The sequence below is a fragment of the Hevea brasiliensis genome, chromosome 17 (genome assembly GCF_030052815.1).
Source record: "Hevea brasiliensis isolate MT/VB/25A 57/8 chromosome 17, ASM3005281v1, whole genome shotgun sequence".
In the NCBI taxonomy this organism is placed as follows: domain Eukaryota; kingdom Viridiplantae; phylum Streptophyta; class Magnoliopsida; order Malpighiales; family Euphorbiaceae; genus Hevea; species Hevea brasiliensis.
The window spans coordinates 11,242,802-11,261,886 of NC_079509.1; the positions used below are offsets into that span (position 1 = coordinate 11,242,802).

Genomic DNA, 19,085 nt, shown 5'->3' on the forward strand with positions numbered 1-19,085 from the left:
TTTTAAAGGTAGATACACACGTGGTTCAGAGATAAGACACATTTCTTGGTAAAATTATAATAATTTTAACAAGACATACTAATTCATATAAATAACACGCACGCACCATCTACGACCGATGTGGGAGCCAAAGGCTTGTGGGATTATAACTATCAAAGCGGAATAAAGAACAAAATAAATTGCAAAAAAAAAAAATGAGAAGAATTTGAAGAACGAATTACAGAGAGGGTGGGCATCGGCACAGCAAGGTGGGCTGGGTCCAAACTCGGCCGAAATGAAAAAGACCCAAGCCCAAGGTTGGCTTTTTCAAAATATTATTATTTATTATAATTTTGCTTCTGAATTTTACTAGGCAATATCCCGCCCCTTAAGCCTAATCCCTCCCAGTTCCACCCACCTGCAATCTCAGTTATAGAGTTTTGGTTGCCACACCGACGAAATAACATTTCCTTTGGTTTACTTTATCGTTCCTCTCCTCTCCCCTTTCGGGCATTCTCTCTCGGTCTTTGTGAATTGTGGGTCCTTTCGACCTTTTACAACACAGTTCCCCTCATACTTCAATTGTGGGCGACATTAGGGACCCCCACCCATCCGTTCACTCCCGCCAAAGCAAGAAAAGAGATCGTTTCGGTTCTCTTTGTTGCATTACTTATATATGCTTATTTATGTAGAAAGCAACCTATGGGAGATTCAAGAAATTCCCAACCGGTAAAATCCCTATGAGAACGCTTTGTTTTATTAGCATTTGGTATTCTTTTAACACTATTATTTCTTCTGTTTCAATCTTTTTATCATGAATGCTGCCATTTCTTCCATTTTATTGAATGGGCAAAAAAAAAAAAAAAGATTAATGTATAGTTAATATATAATAGTTATTAGCTATGATTATGAGCATCGAGATATCAACAGTAGAGGATTTAGTTTTAGTGGGCATTTATATGTGGTGTTTAATGTTTTTGCCTGTAAGCAAATGTTATCTAATTCATTTGCCTAAATGTGTATAGATATGATTATAACCTTAGCATTGTTGCTTGTTATTTTTCAAAAAGTTTATTAAAATAATTGGTTTAAATGATTTTGTAATTTGTACATGATTCTTGATCATGGTCTGTCTCCCTATCTGGTTTCTAGAAAGACAAGAAAAAAAAAAATAAAGGAAACGAAATTGCTTGTGCTCTAGTTCTAGCGTTTCAGTGTGGCAGGTAAAAGATTTCACCTGTGAATTTGCAATAGCCTGTGTTTTTTTTTTTTCTTGTTTGCTTCTGTTGCTACGAGGTTCATCCGCAAAATATTCGTTGTACTCCAAACTTGATGAAGAAGGATTTTTTATTTTTATTTTTATTTTTTTTATGTTATTCCAGTATCAGGTTTTAACTTTCATGAATCATTCACTATAATATGGAATGCCAAAGTGAATGATGTTGTATTCTCTTAAATATTTGATAATTAAGTACATGAAATGTTGTATTCTTAAAACTGCTCACCATTAAAATATTTAAATTGCCGTTTTTACATGAAACTCAACTTCCAACTTTACCATTATCCTTTTTAGTAACCTGCTTGGAATATTACAGCAGACTGCTTGTTGATCTTGCAATGTGCCTGTAGTTTTGTTTGCATTTGTCAATTTATGCTTCTTAACTGTTATAGAATAGGAAATCAACTATTGTATATTCCTATTTAGTCTATTATATATTCTTATTTAGTTAGCATAATCATGGGATTTATATTCCTATTTAGATAGCATGATTATAGGATCAAGTGTATATAAATATGTATTCAATTCTTTTAACAATATACGAAAATCAGATTCTTCTACATTAACCTTAACATAACAAAATATGTTCATTTAGAACCTGCTACCCAGCATGCCGTTACAATAAGAACTATTGGTTGAACAATGCCAAATGATTATTTTTTGTCTCAAGATAGAAACATCTCTACGAAGGGAAAACTGACTTGATAGTTTCTCATTTGTTGCCAATATTATTTTACTTTGTAGGTCAAAACTTGTCATGTATGTGGAGATGTTGGTTTTCTGGAGAAGATTGTAACGTGCTTTCGATGCAAAATAACTCGGGAACATATGTATGTTTACCTTCTCCCAATTTTCTCTTTGCATGTCTGTTGCATTTTAAGAAAGGTCATCTCTAAATGAAGCTGACTGGAGCAAAAGTATTTGTTTTGTTTTTTTTTTTTTAATTTATTTTTATTTTTTTATATATAAGCTTGTCTTCTTACCATCTTGCTCCCTTTCCTTTCCCCTCCTCTTTTTATTTTTGTTTCTCTTTTTGGTTCTTTTATCACTATCCACTAATATAATATAATTATATGACTTCTGAACATCAGCAATTACAGAGCCATAGTTGTTTTGAAATCTGTTATCTTTAATTATTATTTAATTAGCCAGATGATCATTACTAGATTGACTTGGTTTCAGTCCTTTGTTTCCTTTATAGCAGCCCAACCATGTTGGTTACATGGCTTGGTCTGCTGTGGTTGTTCCCTACTATTTGTTTGCATAACTTACCATTTGATCTGTAACTAAATCTTTTATGATCAAATCATTTGTTACAAGATAAGAAAGGGTTCTGAATTAGTTATATTGATGGTACATCGATCTCTTGTTTCTTTGTGTAGTTGGTTATACATTAAATAATCAGTTCCTATGCATGGGTCATTTTCTGATTCTTTACTATAATTTTGCTATTCCTCTTCATCTCCAGCTATTGCATGCCAGTCCTCCTCTTGACTATCCCAAAAATTTGGATCTGTGAAGTATGTCGATCTAGTGAAGACAAGGAGTCGCAACAATCTTTTACAGAACAGTTTCCTAAGGTTTTAATGCCACACAACTCAGAGATGGTCCACATTGATAATATGCAATCTTAGTCTGCTGGCAGGCTTCCTGGGAATTCAAGTAGGCTGGTACATCTTCAAAGGAAAACCCCTCTTGGGACTGGGAAAGTAAAATTTATTTCTAGTGAAGAAGCTTTTAAAGCAGGTAAAAACTTGTGATGTATGTGGAGATAATGCTGATATTCTCCTCGGTTTTGAAGAGCTGTCGAAGCATAAATTTAGAAACCCATCATTTAAGGCCAGATTTACGTATGAATCCCAAATGGGAAACTTTGGTTTCACTCTTCAGAGGGTGACAGTAGATGGATGTTCTCAATCTTGCCCAGTGGAGGCTAAAACTGAAGCACAAAAACTTTGAATTTGATCAACAGAATTTCAGCAATGAATTGACTACCAAGTTACCAGGTGAGCCATACAGAGCAGCATGTTGGAGCCCTCCCCGAACAGATTGGGTCAATTTGAATGTGACTGGGAGGTCAAAGGAAAAATCAGGTGTTGCTGGAGCAGGTGGAACTCTACGAGACGAATTGGCAAATGGGTTGCAGGGGACTATACCCTCAACTTGGGTAATTTGTGGGCTCTATTTCAGGGCTCAATGCTAGCCTGGAATAAAGGATTTAGGAAAATAATCCTGGTGGAGTTTGAGTCTTCTGTAGGAGAAGAGTATCTGAGGAGCCACAACTGCTCTGGATCCTAATAGTGCTCTTACTGACTGTTGCGTGAATCTAATGAAGCATGATTGGCATTGCCAAATTCCTCATGTGCTAATTGGCTAGCCGCTCGTTTTGAAGACCATCAATTGGGATTGACAATTTTTGAGAGACCACCTGGTAGTTTGATTCCTATATTGCAGGATGATTCTATGAGGATTCCTTGCCCCCCTCCTCATCGATTGAGAGAGTAGGGAATTTTTGCCAACATCCAATTCACTGTGAATCCAGGAAATATGTAAAACCCATGTATTAATTGGTAGATTTTGTGATTCTATAAATAATACATATTTGGAATGGTAAATCACTATAAATTAACATGTAGATGAATATTTTTATAAAAAAAAGGCTTAGTAGTTATTATTTTTTAGATTCATTTTCTTATCTATAACTGTAGGATCAACCTCTACTCATTTTATATAGGATTGCCCATATAAAATTATAATTATATTATACAACTAAAAAATTACACGTACTAATACATGTGTTTATTAATAATGTTAATTTATATATATTTTTTTAATTTTAATATATAAAAATAATATAATATTATAAATTTTTCATTAATTATTTTAAATTTTATTGTTATTATTTTTATCTCTTAAATTTTTTAATAAAGATTTTATAATTAAAATAATAAATATATATATGTAAATAATATATATTAATATATTATTTATCTTATAATAATGTCTACTTATTATAATATTGATAGAATCATTATTAAATAATTTATAATTTACATATAGTAAAAAAATGTTACATGATAATATTATGAAAAAAAAATATCACATATTAATTATATGACAATAATATAAAAGATAATGTCGCATGCTAGACTTTACCACATATTAGTCATGTAGCAATATCATAACAAAAAAATCACGTGATAAACTCTTGAAAATACGTTCCTGCACACACACATATATATTTCTTACTTAGCCCTCTAATGCATTGCACAGCTCAATGCCAATTAGTATGGATGCATATATATAGAAATAGAGAATTTTAAAATAATATTTTTGGATGTATATTTAATTTTTTAAATATATTAATTAAAGAGTTTTAAGAATTAAAATTGATATATTTTAGCTACAAATATTTTAAAATAAAATAATATTTCTTTTAAAAGTTATTTTTTTTAAAATTCATATTCCAAACGGAGCCTTAGTAGAAATTAGTACCTTCCCTCCAAGACCAAGAAAAGGTTGAAAAAAGAAAAAGGCCGAAAAGACAAAAAACTTCCACCAATAAAAAAACGTTGTGACAGTGCCACACTTCATCTCTGGCATTTCTCACTTTCCCTTGACCACTGCGACTAGAGATCCAGAATCGAGAGCATGGGGGAGCTAGAACCTGGTGAGAGTAGGAGCAGTCAACGGCTCGTGGGGATTTTGTACGATGAGCGGATGTGTAAGCATCACACTCCTGATGATGATTATCATCCCGAGAACCCCAATCGCATCAAGGCCATTTGGAGCAAACTCGTTGCCAACAACATTCCTCAAAGGTTATATGTTCTTTAATTTTCTCTTAGAAAGTTATAATTTCCACTCTGCTGATTGTTTGGCTACAGAGAAAATTATTGTCATAGGTTTTGGCTGAGTGACCTCTATTTCTTCTTTTGCCATAGGTGGCGTAATTTTTTTTTTTCAATTGTCAATCTTGATGTCTCTTTGTTTTACTGAATTTTCTCATTATGCAAACAAGTGAATACTCATTTTTGACTTTATAGAAAAAAGAATTAGCGTCTCCAGAGCTGTAGAGCTTAATTTTGGCTTCATTTTCGTTTGAATTCGAGCGCTTATCATGTCTATGGGTGAGTGATGAGTTAAAATTCCTGTTATCTGTATATATGAAAAAATTTTTTTATGGAAAATATTTTTTAATAAAATATTTTTTTATGAAAATATTAAATTAACGGTGGTATGTGTTATGCATAATTGCATATGCATGTATAATTGTTTGTTTTAAAGATTATTAAAGTCCGAAAAATGAGTTTCTTAAAAATCTATTTTTTTAGTTTTTCCTTTCACTGAGAAAATATGAAAAATATATATATTTTTTTTCAGAATAAACGGGTTTAAATGCATTAAATGAGCTGTTCGCTGTTTAAATTTTGTAATTGGTAACGTCTGTTTGGATTTTAAATTTCATTTGAGTTTGGCTTGTTCTCTTTTGCTTGTTTTGTAAATGATTATTTGTTCAATTACTTTCAGTCTAGTTTGAACTACTTAAAATGCAAATGTTCATGGTGACACGTCATCTTGCTTGTGCCTAGATAATGCTTTTCATTTTTTCCGCTCATTCTTTTAATATTGTTATCTCTCTCTCTCTCTCTCTCTCTCTCTCTCTCTCGCTCAATTGGATGCTGTTTTTAATGTGGTAGAGGTGGCTTTGACTCTTGCAGGTGTGTTGTTTTGAATGCCAAAGAAGCAGCAGATCAAAATCTACAAGCTGTTCACTCCAAGAATCATGTTAATTTGATTAGAAATATAAGCTCCAAAAAATTTGATTCTCGAAGAAATAGAATTGCTTCAAAATTCAATTCCATATACTTTAATGAAGGATCATCAGAAGCTGCTTACCTTGCTGCTGGTTCTGTCATAGAGGTATTGTGTGCAGGTTACTGTATGGACAAATGTGCCTACTTTTTAGTATTCTGTCCATTTATTTTTCGATGTTCTGCCTATATCTTAATGCCATGACTGCAGTGGTTTTGTTGACAATTTTAGAGATGGATTTTCAACTGTGATATGTTATCTGAAACACATTTAATGAGTGAATATAAGTGGACTTGATGGGTTTTGATGCCATTAAATTTTAAAGCTTTCTTTGTTGATGAGTATCATTCAGAAATCTTGGCGAAATTCTATTGTTTATTTTTTTTTCAATCAATTTTTCAATTTAAAAATCTAATCATAGATGTGTTTTCAATTAGGTTGCTGAGAAAGTAGCCAAAGGGGAATTGCATTCTGCTGCTGCTATAGTTAGGCCTCCTGGACATCATGCTGAACATGATGAGGCGATGGGATTTTGTCTATTCAATAATGTGGCTGTTGCAACAAGTTTTCTATTAGATGAAAGAGTGAGAGCTTGGTTTTATTTTATTTTCAAATTTTATTTTGTTTTTAACTTTTAGTAAGGTGTCACTTCATTAACTGTTATTTCTATGTTACAGCCAGAATTGGGTATTAAAAAGATTCTGATTGTTGACTGGGATGTTCATCATGGTAATGGTACGCAAAAGATGTTTTGGAAGGACCCTCGTGTCCTGTTCTTCTCTGTTCATAGGTACAGTACGAATTCTACTTCTCAACTTTCTCTTGTGTAATCACTTCAGGCTACCTTCTATCACATCTCAAACCATTGTAAATATTATCCTTAAACTCGGGAACCTTAGTTTTCCTTTTTTTTTTTTTTTTAAGTATTTATATGTGCGGAGTTTTTGTTTGTCAAGGATTTTCATTGTGATATAACAAGCTTTGGCTTGTAGTAATGGTTATCTATGTTCTTCTTTTTATGGAGGCTTTGAGTTCATAGTTCTTTTTGTTTAATGTAAGGTCACAATGAATAATTTGATCACAGGTTCCTAGTCACAGTTGTAAAATTTCATTATTATTATTATTTGAACTCACAGCTGTAAATTTATGCAGGCATGAGTTTGGGTGCTTTTACCCTGCTAACGATGATGGTTTTTATACTATGATTGGGGAAGGACCAGGTGCGGGATATAACATAAATGTTCCTTGGGAGAATGGAAGATGTGGGGATGCAGACTATCTTGCTGTTTGGGACCATATATTGATACCTGTTGCTAAGGACTTTGATCCTGACATGATTATAGTGTCTGCAGGATTTGATGCAGGTTTGATGGTTGTAATGTTATCTACTTGAGATTGCCTATTCTCCCTGTTTATGGAGGTTTATGATTTGTTCCAACTTCCAAGACGTTTGAATAAACCCAGTAGCCTTAGCAAGCTGATAGTCATGTCAATATATTCAATGCACAAAAATACATATTCCTAGTTTTACTTTTACCTCATCGTGCATTTTGGACGTACTCACACTGAATCATGGTTATATCAGAAGAATTCTAACAAGCTATTTCAACTTGATAGAGTTTCCATTACAAGCATTTGGGAAAGTAATGATTGCATTGAGAATTTTCATATGAAAATCTATTTTTCACTAGAAAAAGAAAGATTAATAGTGTTGATACATATGTAACTACATATCATAACTTATTTTAGGAGTTTGTCCGCAAATTTGGTCAATCCAAATGAGCAATTAATCAAAATAGTGTCTAAAAATGAAGACTGCAGGAACAGACAACTTGTGAGAAATGGAGAGGAAAATTATCTTTTTATTTATGGGCTTGGTGCTTACTTGTTACTCCAACTAATCTCGAATTAATGGCCAATGCAAAAGTAAGCTAAAACATGTGCCTCAAACGTTGAGATTTGAGAAACCACCTAGCCTAGGTATTTGTGGCCTTAAAAAGTAGGCTAGGTGTGGTAGTGCACCTATAACAGTAGCAGTTATGTTTGGAGGTGTTTTAAATGACAAGATCTCTTGAAAATAGCTAGTTCTACAAAGCAATATATTGTAGGATGCATTGTTTGTTTCTATTCGTATGTGACATGCTAATCTTGTAATTTCCAATGTACTTTTTAAAATTGCCAATATACATTCAATTTTACTAGGGTAAATTTTCCTGTTATAATTCTTGAAACAGCCGTCGGTGATCCTCTTGGCGGTTGTTGTGTCACACCATATGGATATTCAGTATTGTTGAAAAAGGTTAGCATTCTATTTAATCGTATTTTTGGTGGTATTTTCATAATGTTGTCACCTTAACTGTGAAACAGAGAGTTTGTTAGGTTGCTTGTACTAGGAACATACAGGTGTTATCTTGCATGAAAGGCTTAATCTGAAATTTCCTACTTTGTTGTTTGATCTCTTTTTTCTTGAGTTCCCTTTTAAAGTTGGTTGCTGACTTTTGATTTGTTTAGCACCTTTTACTTTGTAATTCTTTCGAGAACTATTAGCAGAGTGTTTCATGTTTTTCATATTTCTTATGTATTCTTTTTTCCTCCCTTCCTTTCAGTTAATGGATTTTGCCCATGGTAAGATTGTGTTGGCATTAGAAGGAGGTTACAATCTTGACTCCATAGCAAATTCATTCCTTGCTTGCATGGAAGTTTTGCTTGAAAGCAAGCCTTTCGCTGGATCTTCAGAGGCCAAGCCATTTGAGTCCACATGGCGTGTGATACAGGCGGTAAAATAAATTTGTGATTACATTCTTTGCTTGGTTATCCACTTTTTTATTTGTGTTATTGTTTCTTTGTTGATTATAAGCATTCCATAGCAAGATGTTTATGTTTTAGCTTAGCCAGATAGTATCTGTTTTCCAGGTTCGTAAGAAATTAAGTGCTTACTGGCCTGCACTTGCAGAAGAAATACCCCTGGAGGTAACCAATCCGATAGCCTCCCCTCTTCCAGTGAGTCCTTGTCTTTTACAAACATAAAATCATGTCTTTGTCTCATCAAATATGATGTTAGTCAGTTGATTAGTAGGCAGACAAACTTGAAAAAGAATCATGCACACGCACACACATAAGCAAAATATATACTAAGATCAAACCTACCTGAATTTTATATTTGTGCATACGAATGAGTGTGTGTGTGTGTGTGAGAGAGAGAGAGAGAGAGAGAGAGACAGAGAGAGAGACAGAGAGATTTGCCTTGCATGAATATTATCCCCTTGTTATTTCCAAATTGATTTTCTCACTGAAAATCCTTAAAATTATTTCCACAAGCACCTTATTCAGCTAATGATTGCAGAAACACTTCTAGTTACTGGACATGGGTATTGACTAGGTTCTGAAGGAAAAGAATTTTGGCTTAATCTTAGCTCATTCTAATTTAGCTATGTTTAAATATTACTTGTCCTTCACATACGATGCCATTTTCTCTACACAAGTACAGCACTAATATTGAAGTTTTGCATTCCAGCATCTTTTGATCTCAAGCTTTGATTACGAAGATGAGGGTGACAAAACTCCAAATACTGTGTCAGAAAATACGGTGGCAGTTGTTCAGGATATTATTGAACCTCTTTCAAGGCTGAAAGTTGAAGATGGTCATGGTAAGGGAATAACACTACTTGACAGTCAAAATATGTCAAATTTCGGAAATTTATTCTCTAGATCTTGTTTCATTTTACGACTCCATAATGAGTGTAGATCAAGCGGTAGCAAAGCCTATTCCCTGGAGATCAGAGCTTTCAAAGATAGACATTTGGTATGCTACTTTTGGATCAAATATGTTGAAACGAAGGTTCCTTTGCTATATTCAAGGTGGTCAGGTAACATAATAAGTATTACAATGTTATCCTGAATATTAAGATAAAGATAATTTTCGTTTAGGCAAAAAAAGAAAAAAGATAAAGATAATTTTCAATAGAATTAATCATTCCTTATGCTTTAATCATCCAAAGGCAGGCATTCTGGGTTTATAAACAGTCTAAGCTCTTAAAGTAAGCATAAGATGCCAATTCTTCTTGTTTATTTATTTATTTTTGAATTTGTAATATTGAGAAATGTTGCAGGTCGATGGTATGAAGGAGCCATGCTCTGGTTCAATGGATAGAAACCCTCCAAAAGATATTTTGTGGAAAATTTTCTCCCACAGATTGTTCTTTGGCCGTGAATCTTCACGTACATGGGGTCCTGGCGGCGTTGCTTTCCTTCATCCTGAAAGTAGTGTCGGTGAAAAAGCTTACATGTGCTTGTATAGAATAACGTATGTTGTTTCTTGTGATTGTTTTCATTTGCAACCAAAATGCCTTCCATTTAATATTTTGAAATGAATTTATCAGTATTTCTAGTATAATAGAACAATAAAAGCTTCTAACGTAGTTGTGACAATCTCTAACTGGCTTTGAAATTTACTCATCGACATTGAATTCATCATTTCATCCTTCGCTCTCTTCTTTAACAGGCTGGAGCAGTTCAATGATGTTTTGTTTCAAGAAAATGGTTCAAGTTATGAGATGGGTTCTCCGGCATTTGATTTGGCAGATCTACAGACAGTCACAAACCAAGGGTCCATTTCTTTGGAGGTTTTTAAGGTATATTCTGGGCTGGGAGAGGCTATCAGTTTGATTTATTATCATACGTTCCAAGCTTTCCACTTACTAAATGGATGTTTTTTTGGCTTTTCATGCAGAGTGGTTGGTACCATAATGTAGTTTACTTGGGAAAGGAGCAGGATATTCCTATTCTGACCATGACGTATGCATAAAATACTCTTTCTTTTCCTTCATCTCTCTCGCTCTCTGCCTAACCTGTTTTTACATCTTTGTGATGATTCAGCTGCTCACTTTCAACTTTTGTGAGCTTTAAATCAGGGAAACTTCCCCTGCGTGGTCCTTGCAAAGAATACGCCAACATCTTAGTCCAAGGGCTGATGGAAGGACAGCTCTCAGAAGAGGAGGCCATTGCCTACTTAGAAGAAGCCTCTTCTAGACCACTATGATGGCAACTGTCTAGTTTTCACATTTATTCTCGTAAATGTTTCAAACTAGTAGCTTTGATTGCACATTAAAAGCAAATCTTGCTCATCCGATAGCTTCAGAAACCAAAAGGTTGTGGCAAATTAAGGTCCATTTGTATTGCAATCAAGTGTTGAGGGTGCAGCAGTGAGTGCAAATTTACATACAATATATCGCATCGTTTTCAGAACTAACATGGATTTGTATTTGCTAAAGCCTGCGATCCCATGAGATGGTTTTGTTTTTATTATTATTATTTTAATCTACAATTGATGGTGCATATATTCTGATATTTAAAATAAAAAAAAAATCAGGCTCCAATACTTCAAATTGGGAAAGAATTCATTTATAGATAGTTTAGTCACTGTCCAAAATTTTGACATACAGGTTGCAATTTGCAACAGAACACCTCGGTGCAGGGCAAGCACTGCAAAACCGAAGCTGTGAGAGGACAAAGTTCCCAAGTAGCAGGAGCAGCATCTAAAGCTAAGAATTTTCAAGACATTTTGAAATTGAAGTAATATCGCTGCCTAGCATGATACGTAAACAAAGATTACTTTCCTATTTCCCCTCGATAAATTTTTATCATTTGTTTTCTTGGGAACATGGACAACGGTTTGCCAAGCTTAAGGATGGCAATTGTTCTCGAATTTGATGCGACACTTGATTAATTTTTTTCGATTTTGATGTTCTGTGAATGAGGATCTTCATGATTCACTTGTATAATAATATATTATTAATTTTTATATATTTAAATATTATAATTTAAAAAAAAAATATAGATATATTATTAAAATTATGTTTAAATTAAAAAAAAAAAAATATAATAATAAAAATAATCCCTATAATATAATATAAATAAAATAAATAATAATAATAATAATAATGTTTATCCTATCTATAGTGCTGGTAATGTAAAAATAGCAGCCATTTGCATGGCATCAACCTGTAATTCCACATCTACGACTAATATATATAAAAAATTAAATTAAAAATTTATTATTAATTTAAAAAAATTTTTTTTTATTTTTTTTTTTTTTTAAAATTATTTTATAATATATATATAATTAATAAAATTATAAAATAGTCTTATTTTCAAATTTTAAAAATTAAAAAATAAAATAAAAATAAAAAAAAAACTTTTTTTTATTTTTTTATATTTAAATAAATTAAAAAAAAAAATTTGAAAAATATATATATATATATATATAATTATATAAATTATAAAAATTATATATTAATTTTTTTTTTTTTTTTTTTTTTTTTAATTAAAAATCATCATCATATATATTTATATAATATAATATATATATATATAATAATAATATCTTTTTTTTTTTTTTTTTTAAAAATATATAAAGATTAATTTATAAATAATTATAATTATTAAAATATAAATTAATTACTTTAAAATTCTTATATTTTTATTAATTATAAATTCATCCTTACATTTTAAGGATATAATATAAAACATAAACCTACACTCATTTCCCCATCACCATCCTCATCCTCATCCTCAGCCTTATCATCATCAGCATTACCATCCCTCACACCAAAACCTCCCACATCCTCAGCGTCAAAGAAACTATCTTGCCATTCAATTCTGGATTCTCAACCTCATTATCTTCCTCCCTTATCCTAAAACCCTATTTAAACCTCTCTTCTACCTTATCCATATTATTAACCATTTCTTCATTATTTTCTTGTTCATCTCCCTCAATATCTTTTATTGTGTCTTCCTCTTCTTCATGTCCAAATGACTCCCTAAATTCAGCCACCTTCTCCTTATGTTTCTTCGTCTGCTCGTGATTCTTCCATTGTTTCTCACTAAACTTTTTCCCACGTACAAAGCAATACAACCATTTCCCTCCATTTTCCTTCTTGTCGTTTTTTTCCTCCTCAAACTCACCTCCCCTTCATTCACTCTTGCCCACTCTGGCTCCTCATAGTCATAAGCTTTGGCACTCTCCAACTTCTTCCTCCTATCCCTCTCCTCCGCTTTCTTCCTCTCCAACTCTGCATTTTTCTTATCATATCAATCTCTCTTTATCCCCTTGTTCACAAACTCCGCCTTCTCCCTCCTGGACTTCTTCCTCAACTTCTTGTTCTCCTCTTTCCGTCACACTCCTTGATTTCCATTCGGCACAACCATCACATCCTACGGATCCACCCAACAAAATCCATTACTATACAAAACCCAAACCAGTAATTATAGAACACTGCAATCTGCCTGTGCTCTCCAAATTCCCCATTACTACCAGAGCCTCCCTCACACTATCCTACTTCAACTCTAATTTGCAAAAACTAACCTCGTTCGCATAAATTTTGTTAAAAATGTCAGGATACACCTTATAAAACCCTTTTCCTGTAACCTTGTAACCCACATGGTCGATGTTAGAGAAGAAAATTTGCGGATAACAGGGCCAGGAACCGAATTGGCGAAATTAGGATCAGAGGAGGATTTAAGAGCGGTAAGAATTATACTAGCAACGCTCCTTGGGTTCGGAGAGGACCTCGTAAGTGTAAGCTCTTGAAATTAAGCGGTGGCTTTAGCTTGGCTCAAGCCAAGTTAAATGAGTTTGTCAGGGTGTTTCTTCAACGATGGAATCCCGAGAAAGGCTGTGCGCCTTCTAGTGGCATCGCTTCTCCAACGCCATTACAGAAGATGGGTTATGCTGGCTTGGGCGGTTAGGGATGAAGAAGAGCTAAACAAAAGCGCTGTTAGGATACAAGAATAATTAATAAGGTCTCTGTAGCATTTGTAGTTTCTACTTGAAAAATGAAGTCTTAATTCTTCAATAGGAAAAATCCCTAGGAAAAATCCCTGAATGCAGGGCATAACACTCTTATGGATAGCAATTCATAGAAACAGAATTATAGGAATTGGAAGACTAATATCTCAAATATAAACCAATCAAAATTTTAAAAATGTAGCTTCATCTTGTTACAATTGTTGCTTCACAGAATCTGTAAATCTTTGATATGGTATGGTGGTCTATCTCCAATCTACGCTACCTCTCGCAGAGATGGTCCCTTTCTCTCTATTGACAAGTTGGCAACTTCATGCTTCTTGTCGCCATCCATTCTTTCATTGAATTGGTCCCTGAGAAATTCCACAGCCATGAAAGTAAGTGCAGAGGCTGGGATATACCATGTTATCCTGGGGATGCTTCCTCTGAACATTCCTTTGACACCTTCAACCATCCATATTCTTTGCATTGCGTCCAACCAGCCTTTGTACCTTCAATAATTTGCAAAATATTTTGTCATTCAAGCATCTTCTTTCAATCTGAAACAGGTCTGAGCAGAGGTGTACTAGCAAGAATGATTTATTTTCCTAGCAAAGCTAACAAAAAAGCTCTCGAAGCTTTGTTTTGTTTTTCCCCTTGCTGGTTAGGGACTTGTAAGAAGCTCTATCTCATCAAGGGAATGTAAGAAACTAATGTGCTATTGTTAATGAATTCGGGCAGCGCTGTAGATTGGCATTTTATTGACTAGTATCTGAAACTGTGGTTTATAAAATTACTACTAGATTTCACAAAAGTTGGCAAATAGAGAGAGAGAGAGAGAGAGAGAGAGAGAGCTGAGTCAATCAGCATTAAAAGCAACAATAAAGGGCTGTAGATGGTGGTTAAAAAAAAAAAAGAGGTGATATCTCATAAGCGCAATGCCTTTCCATAGAAATCCCCAGCAGCCTTAGTTTATCATGACTAACAGTTGAACACAGAAAAGCAATGTTAAAAAGCATTAAAAAAACAATTATCTAACATGGCATATGATAATTTCATCAAAAAATTTAGAAATATAGCAACAACTCTGATCCTGCAAGTTGAATATTCAGAAGTAATACCTTACAGTTGATCCCTGAACTTGCAATCTTGTTTTGATGACATCCAAGGGAGTGGTCAGATATGCGCTGAAACCTGCTCAAAATTCACAAATAACCATGAATCACCATGCATGCAAGACTTATTTGTTTGAGTTGCGCCACAAAATTAAATACTGCAAATGTCAGGTGGCATTTGGAAACCTATAGAATCAAGTTAATAAGCAACTTTATACATTTAAAAAGATGTGGTAGATTTTCTGCTAACATTAATAGAGAACATTTTTAATTCAAAAACTGTTGCATCTATTTCTGAACCTTGGATTTTCTACTTTTAGGCAGATCAGCACATACCACCAGCCAATCCTCCCAGGACCAGTCCCTCCATAGAACTATTAATGAAGTCATCTAAACTGGGCATCCATTTTTGCTTCCCATACTCTGTCAGATCTTTCAGGGCTTCATAAAACATAACCTGCAAATCACAAAAACAATATCAACTTAAATAAGCTTCAAGGTAGAGTCAACCAGCATGGACAAAAAAATTAAAAGGCACTTCTTGCGGATTAAGTAAGAACCAAATTTCTCAAGAGTCAAGATAAGACAAACCATTAGGCCAGCGAATGGAACATCCCTTGCAAGTGTAGACCAGTATCTGCCAAAGGGAGCAGTAAATTATGCATTGAGACAAATAACTCTTTCAAAATGTGGTACTATCTTAGTTGGCTGGAAACAACAATATCAGTGATCATTCGAAGAAATGATCTTGCTTGCAATATTACATTATTCTTGAGTTTATATACCTTGCAAGAAAAGGGTTAAAATTTTTGCATATTGAAAGAGCTAACACATCGTCCCTAGTCTTCATGGCCTGCTACTTGGTTGAATTTAGATTTAGATGTTGTGGTACATTATGGGCTAAGGAACCATTAGGTTTGATCTTAAGAAGAAATTTTCCCATGCATTAAATTTAAATCAATAAGCCAGTGCCACATATCAAAATAGTTGGTCAAAATAAACCTTTTGACCAATCAGGCCCAGCAATATGTAAAGAAAAAAAAAACAAATATAGAAAACTCATATCACAAGCCAAACACTTGGAAGAAGGATCTTAGCAAATGTACAGTTATGGAATGATCTCTTTTCCTTTTCATATAGTGGGCTCTGTTTTGGTGTATCAGAAGACTTGGATGATGGATCCTTCATAACCTGTATCTTTGTTGAATTAGGGCATTTTATCAAGCAAGATGCCATAAAAATTTTAAACAGTAACTTCATATAATGTATCGGAACAGTTGGCCAAAATATCATCTCCCACAGATCACTTTGTGCTCAATCAGACTTGTCCATTATGGTAACAATAGGCCAGAGAACTAAACATTCATATGAGAGTCAAAAGGAGCTGAGTATTATTTTGATTAGCTCTTTGATATACTAAAGTACCTTAATTCCATTAGTAACACTTACACCACGGATTAATAGTTGGAAGAACTCCATCCAATTTATACCACTACTGAAAGCAGCAGAGTGCTAGCTCAAAAGTGATAACTTAATCTAAAACTTTAAATAGCCAAATACTTCAAAAGAAAAACCAGAACATCCACACACTAGAGTTATTGTTTCAGACAGTTACCCAGCATACAATCCTCTTGGCCCCTGCTCCTTCAATATTGAACTGCCAGCCTGAAACATTCCAGTGTAATAGCCATACATCTGCTCACCAGATTTCACACAGATATTGTCTTTCACAACGGCATTAGTCCAAGATGTTCTTGTGCCTTGCACCTGCATTCGTTGCTTCATTACTTCACATGGAACATATACAAAAGAACCAAGCGTATCTCCTGAAATGTTGAGCAAGAAGATGGAAAATAAGAGTTCTCAGAAAAATCCAATGGCTGATGAACCCATAAGTATTGGAAGTGCTGATCTTTTAAATGAATAAGACCTTCATGCCATAGCAGAATCCCACTGACAAAACAACGTGCTATATTTAAAGTATGAAACGTAATACATACAGAAATCCAAGAGCATGCACATGATTGTAAATGACATAAATGAAATTTTGCATAATGAATGCAAAATATTATCCCCAAGATAAAAATGCAATAAACTAGCAATCCAAAAAGTTCCCTTTTTTCCAGAAAAATGAAATTGTCAAAGAACTTTAAAGGGTTCAGATATACTTCTCTACCACCGTAGCTCAATATTATTTATACTCGGTCCTGACGAATTTAAACAATACTTCAAAATATCAGTGGTTCTTTTTGATGCACACACAGATATAGAATACAATATAAGACTTGGAAGCACCAGACAACTCACCAACAGCTCCAGCAATGAAATGTGCCCAGTGGCCTCCAAGGCTAGGATGTGATTCTTCGATCCACTTTTTGCTAGACTCTATAAAACCAAAATATGTTGCTCCAGTTGCCAGAGACCCAGTAACTCCAGGAGTTATACCTCTATAAAAGCCTAAAAGTAATCAGTTCAGATCAAATCCATAATCAGGTAGGCACTAGAACATCAACCGAAGAGAAAAATGCAACAGTTAGATATCAGCAGATAACCATAAATCATGTATTTGTCATCTTAGTACCACAATACATAAAATAAATAATCAGTAGTAAAAATTCAAATACCAAATTTAAATTACTAAGAAGTTGAAAATATTGAACCAGTTATCAGAAGAAGAAATGGAATTTATGATGATGTACCTCTTACTCTATCAGCAGCCCAGACTGTCCGGACCATCTGCAGTATGCTCTTTTGGCTCTGCTAGTGTTGGAAGATTGACCAAAAAAAAAAAGAAGCAGAAATACTATAAAACAAAACAAGCTTTACCAAATTGAAACAAAGGAATATCCAGCAGAGACAGAAATTTGTGATTCGTACCTGGCTTCCGCTAAGAATTGCTTGACTCTGAATTCGTGTCTTGATGGTATCAACGGGATGCATCATTCCTTCCCCAAAAGCTCCAGCAATAGCTCCCCATACGAACTCTCTCCACACTAAGCATCAAATCAAACGCAGAATGTTATTGAAATTGAAACTAGAGAACCAAAAAAAAAAAAAAAATGAAGCTGCAAGCTCACCAAAGAACTGATGGTCAGTTGCAGAAGGGATTGAATGCGATGTGGAAGGCTGAATTCCATTTGAAGTTGGACTCTGAACCGCCATTTTTCAGTTGATTGAGCTCTCTTTGTGGTTAGGGTTTATGGTTTGAAGAGGGCGGGCTTTTGTTGGCTTCCTTGAAAACGACTTGCAAGATACATGCACCAGGTTTCAGAGCGTTTGGATGGTGGTGGGCAATGACGGCGGGTGGGGTATTCTGGTACCCGATATTGGAATTTGAAATTAATTTAAATAGAAAATTATATTTATATTATTTTTCAAATGAATTTAGATTTTATATTTTTTATTTATATAAAAATATACTATAAGAATATTTATATTTTAAATAAATAAAAATTAAATATCTTATATAATCAATAAATGTTAAATATATTATAAATAAAATATATATAAGTTATTAATTAAAATAAATAAAATTAAACATGTTCAAGTGTTTAAATAGTAATAATTAAATTTGAGATTGGTATAAAAAATTTATATTAAATTTAAATATTGAAATTATTAATTTAATTTCAATCGAGTAATTTTTATAAATAATTTATCCGTTGTTATTCTACAATAACTACGTGACTTTTTTTTTTCAATTTATGAATTTTATTATTAATTGCTACAAAAAAATTTTTTATTATTGAGAGAATGATAAAAAAATTAATTAAACTAATTAACTAAGATAACAATGTAATTATACAAATTTCTTATAATTAATTAATGCGAGCCATGAACATCTCGAATGAAATTATTAAATAATAGCAATAATTGTCATTTAAAAAAAATAAAAGGATTCAGTCACATTAACTTACATTATTTATTTTTTGTATTATAGAAGGGAATTGTATAAGATTTTTTTTTTTTTTTCAAATGTATGATTCATTGAAAGGCTTTAGTCGGCTAGATAAGTAATTGCAAAGTTAACTTGTATCAAAAGATTAGTGTTCGAGTAGCCTTTGAATTCTGCAAAAAGTACAATTTCCTTACACGCAAGAGCACGGAGCGTTAA

The 19,085-nt window shown here is 33.4% G+C and overlaps 2 protein-coding genes, 1 long non-coding RNA gene and 1 pseudogene across 4 annotated transcripts; 2 read left to right on the top strand and 2 right to left on the bottom strand.

The window, feature by feature from the left end:
- Positions 1 to 124: 124 nt before the first annotated feature.
- Positions 125 to 3,927, top strand: LOC110647873 (uncharacterized). Its single transcript, XR_002493459.2, has 3 exons — positions 125 to 708; positions 2,003 to 2,088; positions 2,727 to 3,927. It is a non-coding gene; the product is annotated as an uncharacterized LOC110647873 (long non-coding RNA).
- An 880-nt stretch (positions 3,928 to 4,807) lies between these two features.
- On the top strand, positions 4,808 to 11,409 carry LOC110647879 (histone deacetylase 5). 2 transcript variants are annotated; one of them, XM_021801905.2, is made up of 14 exons: positions 4,808 to 5,079; positions 5,980 to 6,181; positions 6,511 to 6,657; positions 6,751 to 6,863; positions 7,226 to 7,437; positions 8,308 to 8,372; positions 8,680 to 8,850; positions 8,987 to 9,073; positions 9,588 to 9,720; positions 9,818 to 9,939; positions 10,183 to 10,376; positions 10,575 to 10,704; positions 10,803 to 10,867; positions 10,949 to 11,409. In XM_021801905.2, exons 1-14 carry the CDS (start codon positions 4,910 to 4,912, stop codon positions 11,109 to 11,111), a joined length of 1,974 nt encoding a protein of 657 aa, XP_021657597.2. In that variant the 5' UTR covers positions 4,808 to 4,909; the 3' UTR covers positions 11,112 to 11,409. The 2 variants fall into 2 exon arrangements, with proteins under 2 accessions (XP_021657597.2, XP_021657598.2); XM_021801906.2 differs by having other exon boundaries at positions 8,987 to 9,043.
- A 1,170-nt stretch (positions 11,410 to 12,579) lies between these two features.
- Positions 12,580 to 13,784, bottom strand: LOC110647881 (DNAJ protein JJJ1 homolog; annotated as a pseudogene).
- Positions 13,785 to 13,899: 115 nt separating this feature from the next.
- Positions 13,900 to 18,288, bottom strand: LOC110647882 (uncharacterized). Its single transcript, XM_021801907.2, has 9 exons — positions 18,049 to 18,288; positions 17,849 to 17,964; positions 17,671 to 17,728; positions 17,279 to 17,428; positions 16,587 to 16,797; positions 15,563 to 15,608; positions 15,308 to 15,428; positions 14,978 to 15,050; positions 13,900 to 14,368 (listed from the first exon to the last, which is right to left on the bottom strand). Exons 1-9 carry the CDS (start codon positions 18,131 to 18,133, stop codon positions 14,134 to 14,136), a joined length of 1,095 nt encoding a protein of 364 aa, XP_021657599.2. The 5' UTR covers positions 18,134 to 18,288; the 3' UTR covers positions 13,900 to 14,133.
- Between the last annotated feature and the right edge of the window lie 797 nt (positions 18,289 to 19,085).

Excerpts from the sequence above, each read along its gene's own strand:
- LOC110647879 (XM_021801905.2), top strand. The coding sequence starts at position 4,910 with ATGGGGGAGCTAGAACCTGGTGAGAGTAGGAGCAGTCAACGGCTCGTG. Across the intron at positions 8,851-8,986 it reads CATGGCGTGTGATACAGGCG|GTTCGTAAGAAATTAAGTGC; the intron begins GTAAAATAAATT and ends TCTGTTTTCCAG. Across the intron at positions 9,721-9,817 it reads GAAAGTTGAAGATGGTCATG|ATCAAGCGGTAGCAAAGCCT; the intron begins GTAAGGGAATAA and ends TAATGAGTGTAG.
- LOC110647882 (XM_021801907.2), bottom strand. The coding sequence starts at position 18,133 with ATGGCGGTTCAGAGTCCAACTTCAAATGGAATTCAGCCTTCCACATCG. Across the intron at positions 17,729-17,848 it reads CAATTCTTAGCGGAAGCCAG|AGCCAAAAGAGCATACTGCA; the intron begins GTACGAATCACA and ends CAACACTAGCAG. Across the intron at positions 17,429-17,670 it reads GGCTGCTGATAGAGTAAGAG|GCTTTTATAGAGGTATAACT; the intron begins GTACATCATCAT and ends GATTACTTTTAG.